Source organism: Argopecten irradians, chromosome 4 (assembly GCF_041381155.1).
Source record: "Argopecten irradians isolate NY chromosome 4, Ai_NY, whole genome shotgun sequence".
In the NCBI taxonomy this organism is placed as follows: Eukaryota; Metazoa; Mollusca; class Bivalvia; order Pectinida; family Pectinidae; genus Argopecten; species Argopecten irradians.
The window spans coordinates 40590920-40605700 of NC_091137.1; the positions used below are offsets into that span (position 1 = coordinate 40590920).

General features: G+C 34.6%; 1 protein-coding gene across 1 annotated transcript in view; it reads right to left on the reverse strand.

Moving 5' to 3' along the window:
- LOC138321664 (uncharacterized) overlaps positions 1–14355 on the reverse strand; it is a 36761-nt gene extending 22406 nt beyond the window's left edge. The window contains exons 1-11 of the mRNA XM_069265496.1: positions 13783–14355; positions 10490–10721; positions 9229–9452; positions 8506–8673; positions 7760–7990; positions 5766–5966; positions 5125–5406; positions 3989–4222; positions 3323–3433; positions 2405–2575; positions 295–534 (exon numbers count right to left, since the gene is read on the reverse strand). Of these exons, the coding sequence (XP_069121597.1) occupies positions 295–534; positions 2405–2575; positions 3323–3433; positions 3989–4222; positions 5125–5406; positions 5766–5966; positions 7760–7990; positions 8506–8673; positions 9229–9452; positions 10490–10721; positions 13783–13819 (2131 nt within the window). The 5' untranslated portion in view covers positions 13820–14355. The remainder of the gene's footprint in view (positions 1–294; positions 535–2404; positions 2576–3322; positions 3434–3988; positions 4223–5124; positions 5407–5765; positions 5967–7759; positions 7991–8505; positions 8674–9228; positions 9453–10489; positions 10722–13782) is intronic.
- Positions 14356–14781: the final 426 nt, after the last annotated feature.

The following is a 14781-nucleotide window of genomic DNA, read 5'->3' on the forward strand; positions in this document are numbered from 1 at the left end:
TACTGTGTTATAATATATTCCAATTGACTACTGTAAATGCGCATATTTTAACGGTAAACATATTAAAGCGCTTTTCGCAGTAGACATTTTCCTTTAAGATATTTTTGCAATAATCGTATTTACTAGTCAATGTTGGTATAGCTATTTTTACAAATGCGCTCATTTATCACTCCGCTTACCTGTTCAAAATTAATTTTGCGCTAAAATATAACCTAAATAAGAAATAGAAACTTACAATATTTACTTCAATGTACAGCGCTATTTCATGCATGTGTTGAACGATATTGAACATACCTCCGCCATATTTACAGATAGTGTTTGTCTCCGTGCCACAGGAATGGCTGTACCATTTACCGTTATCCTGATACAAAGCCACACATGTTAATTCCCCAGCCAGGGGCTCCAAGTCAGCAAAATTCTGATATGTTAACAGGTTTCCGTCTGTCCAGGAATAAGCAGCTATTGCCTTTGGGTCATATAATCCAATAAACCATTTTTTCATTAACGTTGTCGATCCTCTGAATTCGTCGAAACCTTTTTTTAATAAAGGAAAATGTTTTATTAAGAACTGGTGAAGACAATGGATATTTAATGATAACATATTTCTAATTTTTTGTCTGATAAAATATCAGCAAGAGTAGTTGCATGAATTTATTATAATAAACCTATGGGATGAAATGCATTAGTTTATTGTGTATATTAAAGAACATTGTGTTGTTCATACTGACTCAGCATGCTTTGTTATATGTTTGATGTTTTTTCTTTTCCTTTTATGTTGACGAAATGTAACCTTTATGTCCTGTAATGTTTATTGTTATATCTTATGTATTTGTAAATATGTTATATCCAAAAACGAAAATATATTTTAAAGATTAGAACATTTATTACTATCTTTTTCATTTCCCTCACTTTACAACAAGTTGTACAATTAAGTCCCCATAACTCTTCCTATCTTCTAGTACTTGTCTTTATTATTTTCTTCTCCTTGTTAAGAACAATTGGGGAGTGCCTACTTATTGCGTATTATAATAGAGTTAGTAGACCACGTATATATGAGATTGCACTGTAGTAACCACCTATAGTAGAGCTTACTCGCCATGTAAATTCGAGCTTATTCACCACGTATTGGAGAGGTAATTTACCACGTACACAAAAAATGATACTTTTAACATCGATTTATTACCATATACAGTAGTGGTTTCGCGTCACGCACAGTAGAGGTTACGTGCCACTTTTAGTAAAGATTTCGTAACACATGTAATAGGTTCAACATACAACGTGTAGTAGGGGTTACATACAACGTGTAGTAGAGGTTACTTACCACGCATAGTAGAGGTTACTTACTACGTATAGTAGAGGTTACTTACTACGTATAGTAGAGGTTACTTACCACGCATAGAGAGAGGTTACGTCACGTATAGTAGAGTTACGTACCACGTATCGTAAGGTTACTTACCACGCTAGTAAGGTTATTACAATAGTGAGGTTACTTACCGCGTATAGTAGAGGTTACGTACCAGTATAGTAGGGTTATGTACAAGGTGAGTAGAGGTATTCAGTATAGTAAGGTTAGTACAAGGGTAGTAGAGGTTACTTCACGTATAGTAGAGGTTATTACAAGTGTAGTAGAGGTTACTTACACGTATAGAGGTATGTACTAAGTTAGTAAGGTTATGTACAGTTAGTAGAGGTTCTTGTACAACGTATAGTAGAGGTTACGTACCACGTATAGTAGAGGTTATGTACAACGTATAGTAGAGGTTACTTACCACGTATAGTAGAGGTTATGTACAAGGTGTAGTAGAGGTTACTTACCACGTATAGTAGAGGTTATGTACCACGTATAGTAGAGGTTAAGTACCACGTATAGTAGAGGTTACTTACCACGTATAGTAGAGGTTATGTACAAGGTGTAGTAGAGGTTACTTACCACGTATAGTAGAGGTTACGTACCACGTATAGTAGAGGTTATGTACAAGCGTAATAGTAGAGGTTACTTACCACGTATAGTAGAGGTTATGTACAAGGTGTAGTAGAGGTTACTTACCACGTATAGTAGAGGTTATGTACAAGGTGTAGTAGAGGTTACTTACCACGTATAGTAGAGGTTAGAGTAACGTATAGTAGAGGTTATGTACAAGTGTAGTAGAGGTACACGTAGTAGGTTTAAGTATGTTAAGTATAGAGTTATTATTATGAGGTTACCACGTATAGTTATGTACAAGTTAGGTTATTACACGTGTAGTTGAGGTTATGTACAACGTGTAGTAGAGGTTACTTACCACGTATAGTAGATAGTAGAAATTACGTACAGATAGTAGTACTACCATGTAGTAGAGTTATTACCATAGTAAAGATTACCACATGTAGTAGATGTAATGTACCACGTATAGAGAATACGTACCTTGTATAGTAGAGGTCACGAAGTCGTTTTGAACAGACGTCAGTATTGAGGCCACAGTACCATTTAGTTGTTGGCAATATTTCATTGCATTTACGAATGTAAAATTTCCCTTTTGGAACAAGTAACAGTCGCCCGCAAAACCAATCCATCCGTGCGGACATATTGTTCCATCTGTTAAATAATCAGAAAACAATAAAGATACAAAATACAGCTATCCATTATTCATTACTTAACATTTCAGAATGATGAATTTTTTTTTCGTTTTCATACTAAATCTGATTTTCTAATTGGCCAATTCATTTTTTTTCATACCACTATGGAAAAGAATCCGAGAAAGGCACGGCTACCCGACGTTATCGTGACGTGAGAATAGAAAAATTGACGTTGCGCATTGATTTGGAAAAATATTCCCTTGGAAAATCCATAGAATCCTACGTGTTAAAAATTAATTATAACCATTGGTGTCAATGCAAAATTAAATGCAACCAATACTTTAATATGGAAAAGACAAGTACTGGTATGTTAACATTCCATCATTTATTTTGTTGGGTTTGATGGCAGATGTTCCATGAAATATATTTTGTTTGCAAACTTTAGTGATACTTAGTAATCCACTACGCATATCCACACAGTTTGCAAACAAAACAGCCCGATGAAATTAAACAAATTTGACATCAATGCTTAAGTAATTAAGAATAGACCCAACAATATAAATGATGAAATATTAACATCATTATAATTCATGAATTTATTGACTTCTATGGAAGAGGTGTGAATAAAAGCGGTATAAATAGGTCCAAAAGACAATTTTTTATCTAACAGATATTCAGACGTGTTAGTGATTACATTGTACTAACCCATAATAATTATAGAATACAAATAAACACACAAAACTATACAATGGCGAGGACAAGTTACCTTTGAAGTTGCAGTACGTTCTGCCGAGTACCTTAAGGTTATAGTACCCGTTATCTTTCACACCAGCCTCGTACAGCTTGTCACAGCTTTCATAATCTAGCGTGAGGTCGTCTGAATAGCGAAGTAAAATTATATGTTAATGAGGTTACATTATTGACCAATCGGATGATGATTTTAAAATATCAATTATCACCAAACAATTCACTCTGTTTAGAATGAAATAATTTTCCTCTTCTTAGACCATATGAATGCTGAGTGAGGGAAATGATCTCAGACTAGAACATAATATATATAACCACTGTAGTCGACTTCAACAACCGTCTTCTATAGTATTGAAACTATCAATAATATTTAATGAAAATTATTAATATCATCTCGTCAAACACATCATTTTTATCTGATAAGAAACTCTAAATTCTGTCTGCACCCTATTTATTCATGAAACATTTCACGAATTTATTTCACAGTGTGTTTGTTTAAACATTTCGAGCTGTTCTAATTGTCTCAATAAACTGTTTAAGCTATAGTTTTATAATTACATAAAAGATCATGCTAAAAAGGGCATGTAATTTGCCAGTTTTATAGTACCGCTGTGAACAAGGTCATTGTATCTTCACCACTAATCCATTAACATTTTTATGATTCTGTTTTATTATTAGTACTTACTCAATTGAGTTATAGTATAAAGTATTCCATTGAAGCCGGGAAGGGAGCTGCATGAATGCGCGACTACAGAACCCTGAAAGCTGGAACTGTTGGTACATGAGCATTGACCATTTGTGAGAATGGAGTAAAAAGCAAAGTCTGCTAAACAGCGCTGTTTGCAGGTCAGAGTCTTATCACCAGACACTGGGAAGGATGGAATCCCTGTCATATTGACCTCCTTGTAACAATTAGTGGCTAAAAATTAAAAAAAAATACTTAATACTAATGATTGTGATTTTATCTATAGTAGCATAGTATGTGTCTTTTTTATATTTGTCCAGTCTTTTTGGATGACTAGAACGACATGTATCCCTTTCACCTTCATTAACAATTGACCGATCGGCAGGTGTAATATAGCCACGCCTCGTGCTCGCAAACGCATGTGTTTCTATCAGATATCTGTACCGGGTAATATGTATGTAACAAAGCGATAACTAGACACGTTAATTGCCATAAGCCTGCCCACCCCACCACACCAAATAAATCCAGCACTTCAAAACTTATCAAATAAGTAGATGACTTTTAAGATGTCGTCATTTAAAATATCACACTTATATCTGAGTGGTCTCAGGGTGACCCACAATGATTGTTTTGAGTTTAGTAAATGTACTTATATTTCCTCTAAGGCTAATTTTGTTATTGGCTTATTTTCCGTATCATAATGTAGTACAGTAAAACACGTTATAAGTAACAAACTTACAACTAATTCACATTATAACGAACATACTAACAACGAATTCACATTATCACGAAACATACTTACAACGAATTAACGTTTATCACGAACATACTAACAACGAATTCACGTTATCACGAAACATACTTACAACGAATTCACGTTATCACGAACATACTTACAACGAATTCACGTTATAACGAACATTCTAACAATGAATTCACGTTAATCACGAACATACTTACAACGAATTCACGTTATTACGAACATACTTACAACGAATTAACGTTATCACGAACATACTTACAACGAATTCACGTTATCACGAACATACTTACAACGAATTCGTCGTTATATTCCGCGTTCGGGTTCCAACACGATTATTATAATATGTGTATTTCGAACTATGCTGATTACTTACTTATTGTTCTATATATAGATTCTTCGTGATTTAATCCTCCACAGTAGGTGTTATGTTGATCACTGGGGATTAGTGGACATTCCCGGTTACACAACATGGGGTCTACTACTGTAAAGGTTGGTTCAAGGTAATTCCCACAAAAGCATGAACCATTGGCGCTCGCGGCATAGCGGTAGTCAAGATCTCTACAGTCATAGATGCAATACAGCTGTGCTGAAAGCGTCAAATTGAGTAAGGTCTGCAACGAACCTGGTGCATAACACCCCTTATATTGTCCGGTCTCTGTGAGAAAGAAAACAGATAACATGTTAATACAGTGGTATTTGTTTTATGTCAAGCTTGATATATTCCTTCAAAGGTTCACCAATATCATAACCAAGAGTCCTGGAAGGTTAACATTCGTTGAATCATCGATGGCATAAACAGAATTAATTCATCCATGAAGGAATTAAATGGTTTATCGTTAGTGTTATCATTTTTGTTTTCAACAGGTTATCTTCGCGATTTATTCCATCGTCGTATTATATACTCCTATTCATAGGTGGATATTCATGTATATTTTAATCAAATATAACTCATTTAGTAGCCTCGAAAAGGGAAGCTAGTTTACAACCTCGCATTTCTCTGAAAGTAACACCTACTTTTGCATTCTATCGAGGACACATCCCATTGACCAGATTCATTGCAAAAGGTGGTGACTTTGGGAGGGTGACTGAGGACAGCGCTCCGATGAACATATCCAGCCGTACAGACTAACGTTATATTCTCTCCGTAAGTGTAGTTACGTCCGGTCTCCATGTCGTGGAAGGAGTATTCAGGCGCAAGTTGCGGACATGTTACCGCTGTAATTACATAAATAATAGTAGGATACATTTAAATACCGATACAGCCAAACCTGTCTTAGCTACTATCTCTGTCACCGCTGTAATTACACAAATAATAGAAAGATACATTAAGATACCGATACAGCCAAACCTGTCTTAGCTACCATCTCTGTCACCGCTGTAATTACATAAATAATAGAAAGATACATTAAGATACCGATACAGCCAAACCTGTCTTAGCGACCATCTCTGTCACTGCTGTAATTACATAAATAATAGAAAGATATATTAAGATACCGATACAGCCAAACCTGTCTTAGCTACTATCTCTGTCACCGCTGTAATTACATAAATAATAGAAAGATACATTAAGATACCGATACAGCCAAACCTGTCTTAGCGACCATCTCTGTCACCGCTGTAATTACATAAATAATAGAAAGATACATTAAGACAGCCAAACCTGTCTTAGCTACTATCTCTGTCACCGCTGTAATTACATAAATAATAGAAAGATACATTAAGACAGCCAAACCTGCCTTAGCGACCATCTCTATCACCGCTGTAATTACATAAATAATAGAAAGATACATTAAGATACCGATACAGCCAAACCTCCCTTAGCGACCATCTCTGTCACCGCTGTAATTACATAAATAATAGAAAGATATATTAAGATACCGATACAGCCAAACCTGTCTTAGCTACTATCTCTGTCACCGCTGTAATTACATAAATAATAGAAAGATACATTAAGACAGCCAAACCTGTCTTAGCTACTATCTCTGTCACCGCTGTAATTACATAAATAATAGAAAGATACATTAAGACAGCCAAACCTGCCTTAGCGACCATCTCTATCACCGCTGTAATTACATAAATCATAGTAGGATACATTTAAATACCGATAGAGCCAAACCTGCCTTAGCTACTATCTCTGTCAACGCTGTAATTACACAAATAATAGAAAGATACATTAAGATACCAATACAGCCAAACCTGCCTTAGCGACCATCTCTGTCATCGCTGCATTAAGATACCGAAACGGCCAACAAATCTGCCTTAGCTACCATATTTGTCACCGCTGTCATTACATAAATGATAGTAGGATTCATTAAGATACTAAATAAGTCGAACCTTTCTTAGCGACCACCTCTGTATAAAGACCATCTGCGTAATGAGACCACTTTTATTAGGTTCCCAAATGGTCGATTTCAACACAATTTACCCTAAGTATAAAGACCACTTGATTATAAAGTTAATTTTCCTTTGTTGCTTTGCTGGTCTTTATAGACAGGTTTGACACGAATACAATTTGATTTACATAAAATCAGTGGATCTGCTAAGATTTTAAGCATTCAAAAATATTTGGTAACAAAATTGATCAATGTATGCCATGTCGAAATGAATAAACAAAGTCCCATATAGTAGACACCAAACACCTAAACATCCATTTAACGTCGATCTTGTTGTTTGGGTAAAACCTGTTATATCTTTGTTGGAAGATGTTGATTATTACGTCACAAGTCTGTGGGTGTAAGAACACATTTAAAAAAAATTAACTCGAAAGTACTGTTTCTCGTATGTGAAAATGCATTTGATAATAGGGAATTTAATCAACAAGTAAAATATCTCAAAATAATACGTCAAAATATTAATTGAAACAATTTTGGAAAAAATGACAAAATTTATTGAACTGTACCATGCTCGTTACGGTTAAAAGAACATTGTTTTGATTTAATGATAAAATGTGTATGGATAACATATGCATGCGGTATTACTAAGTAGAGATTTATGAACTATTTACTCACCGTCACACCGTTTGTAGTGTATGTCACCGAACACTTCACAGGTGGCTCCTCCATTTTTGAAAACGCATTCACAGGTCACCATGGTTACTGATTGCCCGGATGTGTGATCAACAAAGAATGAATAACCCTCTTCACATTTAATTGTAACATTAGTTGAGAGGCCAGCGACACTCGCGTCTGCTGACATATGAACCTCCGCGAACTCTGTGGTATTAAATGTGCACACCGCAACTGCCAAAAGAAGAACATGATTAACATTTTAATGAGAAATTGAATACCTAAGACTAAACCAATTACCACCATGTTTTGTTTACAAGAATTTCTGCGTATTTTCATTTTACAAGCGATGCTTTTTATATTTGAATTCGTAGCAGAGGTTGCCAAAGAGTTGTATATTCATTTTAGTACATACATGTATATTATTATTTTTTTCGAAAACAAATAGCATAGTTTTGCGGAAACATATAACACAGTTTTGATAATGTGTAGCATTTTAACACATAATAAATATGCAATTTCTATATTTTCAACATCATAAGTACTAAAGGACGAAGCAATTGTACATATGAAATGATACAATTTTTACCTTGCAGTCATGCAAGTTCTCATGCGAAGTTTTTTTAGAAGAAATAAATAATTAAAAGGTGATCATGAATGTGCAATTTAAACATACTGTATAATCGATGTTACCTACATCGCAACGAGACTTCCGGAATTCTGTTCCGTCATTATTGATTGATCTTTACCTGAACACTTCGGTACAGTCCCCAACCAATCCGTGCCGGCACACAACAGTCTTTCATCACCGGAAGTCTTAGTATAGCCATGGTCGCACTGAAATATGGCGGTGGCATTTGTACTGGTGTAGGTCACGCTTCCGTTCGGGGGAGGGTCAAGGAGGGGGCAGGCGGGATCTACAATTTTTGAAATAAAAACATAATAAACTTACTCCTGACGCTATCCCTAGGACAAACACTACCTAGAACAGAGTAGGAAAACGCTGGAAACGCCATTAGCCCTAATTGCTCCATAAATGATTCCCAGAAATTTCAGATTTAGTAATGTCATTTCAACACAAAAAATTCGAACGGAAAACACTGTAACAGTATATGCGATGTCTTTAGATTATGGTACACTAGTAACTTCTTTACCGACAAGGAAGGGAAATAAGGAAGTAAAAGCTGCTGTGATGTTCATGGATCATTACAGTACCTACACTGCGTCTCGCAAATCAGAATAAGTAACATAAACATTGCTTCAATTCTGATCAATAAGTACAGATACTTTTAACATCATCTGCATGTAGAACATGTTTTGCTTTTATCAAATATTAACAGCATTAAATCATGTATATCAGATTCTCTCTACATTATGCTTAGTCTCATACATCTTTGGAAAGACCAACAACAATCGAATCACTTAGTCATACAAATTAATATATTTTCTATAATTAAGTCTGTATGTCATACCAGTGATATTGAAGCATAATGCAGACATAGAAATCTCACAATCCACGGCAAACCATTCCCCGCCATTGTTAATAGCAATACAGTAGTTCGTCAAGTTGTTGTAGGAGGGTTCGCCGGTACCCCACGTAACGAAATTTGGCTTTAGATTTGGTGGTCTCCTTGATTCTATATCAGACGGTGACTTCATTATGTAACCAAAGTGAAGTTTGGATGTGTAAGTGATCCTGAAATTTTCGATTGGAAGCAGTAAATTAGATTTACTTTTGTTGTGTTTGCAAGGTTAAACTGATGTTTTCTCCTGTTTTCAAAATTTCTAAGAAACTAAGAATAATGCGTACTTACTTTTTCTAAATATACTCTCAGTAGACTAATTTGTAAATTTCTGAAGTAGTATTGCCCAATAAAGAATTAACTAAAAACACATGTACCGATGTAACTGTGTCTAATACTTTTTTGGCTCATACGTACACGTGTAATACTGGCAAGCCTGGGGCCATTCACTCATGTCGCCTGAGGTTGCATTGCATGGCTACTCATGCAGTAAAGCTTCGTGCAGTCACAGCATTAACAAAATTACTATTTTTGGGGTACAATCTTAACAATCGTTTCAGACTTCAAGCGTTCAGATGATAAACATGCATTGTCTTTTAAGCTTCGGTGTAATCCAAGCATCTCGCCCAAGTCTACGAAGAAGCAATCGGAACACCTCCCCGCACCTTAAGTCATAGAGACCTTCAATCATTCAGACTGGGTCATCAATGTAAATTCCTGATTATATTAGGCAATAGGTTCCAATTGGCTTGCTTCGTAGAAAATGACGAGGTAATCTGATTGGATAATATCACCATTGGCCGTTTTCGAAGGCTAGATTATTGAGATATAGTTAGAATATTCAATCTAAACTGATAATGACATATTTTCATTCACAAAACGACTTACATGTACTACAATCAGATCAGCTGCTGTTGAACCGTGATTGACTAGACACAGGTATCACTTTTCTAAACCCTCTGCATAAACAGTGCATGACCAAATTGAGATCGGTCCGAGTTTATCATATTTTAATATATATATATGTATTTGGTTATTTTTCATACGCTACGGCTAAAGCAGTATTTTCATGCCGGACGGTTTATTTTACAATTTACTGTCAATATATCAGGATAATAATTACGATTACAAGTATCACTATTTTATGCATGACATAAACCACAAAAGCTGACCGCAAATGAATTGTGTGAAATATATTTCAGTATATTACGCAGGGTAGTTTGCTGTTAGCCCGGCTGTCAGAGTCTGCAGAACTGCCGTATCTGGAATCTCGGCGAGGTATCCACCCTGACTAGTGCAGGATACAGCTGCATCAGCGGCTGATTGAAGGTCCAGGTCAACCCAGTAACAGAGGATCCCAAGGTCGCTGTAAGCCTCGATAGCGGGACTACTACACGTAGAGGCCGAGGAGGCGGCATTGGTCCAGGACAGGGAACATATCACTAGTGTTATAAAAATAAATTGATATGGTTGAAGTATGGCTTTTATATAGTAAATACATTTTTTTTAAAACAAACAATTTTCTTATAAATACAACACTTTTAAAGGAACGAAAATCAAAATTAACAATAAGGGGTCAAGCATAATCAGACCTTGACCGAAACATACATAGAAACGATTTATATATAAAAGAAAATATCTTTATCCGCCCACTAGAGCATCAAATGAATAAAAATTTTCACAGCTATGGCTACTTTATTCATCATTCTGTCATAGTTGGCTTACATAAAAACTCAAACAATAACAGTTGCATATATATTGACATATATTAAGGTCTTTCTTGGCTGAAAATCTTAAAACATACATTTCAATACTCTGTATGATTTCAGCCATTTTTGCCCTCTTAATCGATCGACTGTTTAATTAAGTGTTAGGAAATTACGTTGTACATGTATATTTAGTACAAATCTGACTCCATAATAAAAGTATTCTAATTTTACTCGAAATATGCATAAATTAAGCTAAATACCCTTTTTAAACTTGTGATGTTTTGTATGCCTATATCTAACTTTTAGGTGTTGTTTTGTAACATAATTGAGTTGATATAAATGTTTGATTTAAACATATTTTATTTGTACCAAATATATACAATGGGATCGAGCACAAGTTGACCAACTTATTTTAAGCCCTCTCTCAATACAATTTAATAAAATATAATAATATACACATACAAAATGACAACATATTTTCATATGCACAATTTGAACAGAATAATAACGGAGAAAAAATTCTTTTACAATATATATCTTGTGTATTATAAAGAGAGGAAAAGTAATTTGAAATGTGGTTGCATCAGGACTAACACAAGGTTTTACTATTGACTCTTAATGTTTTGTGTAGCTTGTACATTTTGGCAAAATAGTGTAAACGTGCATTTCAGGAAAACAAGTCCATGGGATTCGATACTTTATTTCTGTCACTAAATAATCGTTCGATTTTGGAAAAAGTTATTTTTACAGTTTATGGTTCTATTTCGCAAACAAAAATGCATAAATCGCTCGGATCTAGCTTCATTCAAATCGAAATATTTTAGGAAGAATTCTGTGGAAATCGTTTGAGCAGAAATTATACGAAAGGAAGATACTACTTTATAATAAGTTTTATAGTTTATCTTATCAACAATCTTTTTATAAATGAATGTTGAGTTCGTCAAATTGGGAGACGAATCTGTTGGCTTTATCAGTTGAGATTATCCTGTTCATTGTCATTATCTACTGTTTCTATTGTGTTGACATCAATCCTTTAAAACCCCTCGATTGTGAAGGTTAGCAACTATATGTAATCCATAATGATTCCATCGAACATAACTATATAGACGTAGCAATATATAAATCATAATGATAATACTAGGATATTCTTGCAATTAAGTTGCTTGAGCTAAATAGTATTATTCGACAACATAAAAGTGACGTCTTGTTGAAAACAATCATACTATTTTTCCCTTTTTTATACTTCATGGTAATCTGTATGTGTTTTATTTAGAAGTTATTGCCAATATGCATTGAATGCAAGATTTTATATTTCACTCGTATTATTTTAAGTACTTTTACAAAATAGCCTCACTATGGATAATATTTTTTTTTTTTTTTTCTTCTTTTTTTTCCAATGCTGACTGTAGTAGGATTGATTTGTTTTGATTGCATTAAAGGTGATATGAACGCAATTGGATAAAGACATATTCAATGTAGCGCGCTATCTAATTTAAATGCAACTCCTCTTCCGTTGGCTTTATAGAGACATATGTAAAGATATGGTTTTGTATCGTAATTTTTTTATAATCAGCATAGTAATTTCACTCCATTTAATTAAGCTCCACACACGCGTGTGCGTTTTTTTTTATTTTAATAATATGAATATGAAATATTTTAAATAAAGGATAGACGGCACGTTTTTTTTCTCCCATACCTGACAAGGTTATACCGCGGTTGCTGAGGAAAAGAAAACTCTCTTTTACCAGGGTAGGGAAAAGACACCTCACATGCGCTTGACAATGACGTCATCGATACATGCAGATTTTTTTGTCGACGACACCATTAATTGTCAACACTATAAAAATAATTCCTAATCTGTTTTTTTTTAATTAAGGGAGAAATATAATCTTACATGGGTCTGTCAAGTGGACAGGAATATCTCAACCCTCATGAAAGATTTTTGCCGCCAATCCACGGCAAGCCTCGGGTTGACCAGCCAAAATCTTTCAGTCGGGCTGAGATATCCCTGTCCACTTGACAGATTCATTTAAGTTTCTATTAGTCTTTACTGTGTATCTTACGCCAATGCTTATTTTCGCGAGAAAATCAAATTTGTGCGGTTTTAAATTTTCGCGATCTGGCTGAAGTTTAAATATGATTCATCCATTTCTTAAAATTTTGCGGTCGTTCGTTATGTTCTACGAAATCGCGATAATAACCTTCATCGCGAAATAACCGGCTGTACAGTGTCATCAGATTAGTGAAGGACATAAAGAACATCATTTAATATACCCCCATACTGAAACTGATTGCAAAAGGATTTTTATCGCGTTATCCGCTAGATATCCAATGGATTCATACAGTTTGCAAACAGATTTTCTTTCATACCACGATGAAGTTAGAAAAAGTAGTGACATCAATGCTTAAATGACTTGATGTTAGTAAATAACGAGATGAAGTCAAAATTCGAGGCTGTCATGTAAATATGTCGTCCTCCGCTAGAGTTATGATTTTTGACGTAAAAATTCTTTGGAAAGCAGTATGAAAGAAGTATAAAAATATAAGAATCGTACTTATGTCATGTAAGATTTTATGAAACCAAGGCTCGCTGATATGTTATTGGTTTTTAAAACTCGTTTTGAAAATATACGTAAAAATGAACACTCAGTTAAGATTCTATATATAGGTATCTACACAAATTATTCAAAATCAAATTAGACAAAAGTGTAAACTACATTCACACAAAAATATGCTCCGTTAGATATATATTTATCTTCCGAATAAAAAATAAATTGATGAAAAGTGCACTTACCGATAAGTAAGATTCTCTGATTGCGGACATTTCCCATCGTTTCCTTTTATCAAGAATGGCAATTACAATGAAGTGGCTCTAACACACATTTACAGCTTCAGAGAGTTCAAATAAGTGATGTAATTCACACCGGAACAAACACCATGGTATCTAGTCACAACGCAAACTTTCAACAACGAATTCTTTAGTGGACTAATAACAGATGAAATAGATCTACTAAATGTTTGTTAAAAGTTCATCGTTTTCTTAGTTAAAATTATTTACCAAAGAAACACACAGTAATTACCTCTGTACTCCATCATTGGTCAAACTTTACAGCAATTAACACGCACAGGCTAGTTATTGTCCGACAGGTATTCGGTATATCTGAGCAAATGAATCTTGACAATGATTTATTAATTAGAGTCGACCTGTTAACATTTATACTGACGGCGGAGGCTGTGTCGGACTCGACGGGTCACCTCAAGGTAAATCAGACAAACAATCAAAGACTATACTACTTGGTGAGTCCATTATCAAACCTAATAACTCAATCAGAAGATGTGAGCCGAATCCACACTAAAAGCATCCAGAGCGATCCATTGATTAACGCTATTGATTACAGTTGCTTTGTTGTTTTTATGCAGATGAACTATGAAAAGCTGATATTGATTCGTTTCGTATATTGTTCGTGTATTATAAAAGAAGCATTTAGTGCAATAGAGAAAGATAAAATAATATTTTTATTGCCCTTGTTTCGTATTAGTCTGTGATTGAATGAGATTTTCGGACGCGATTAGATTGAAAACCTTTTGGCATTTTGTTTCACGAATTTTTAAAATTGGCAGTTTTCATGATAAATTACATGTCATTAACTGTATCTATATAAAAAGGCAGCAATGTAAAACTGTGCTACTCTCCGTATTTAAACCATTCACGCATGTCGTATTGTTTTTATGTCGTAAACTGTATCTAGAATCTAGAAAAAGTTAACCGTAAAACTACTAATACCGCACTCTA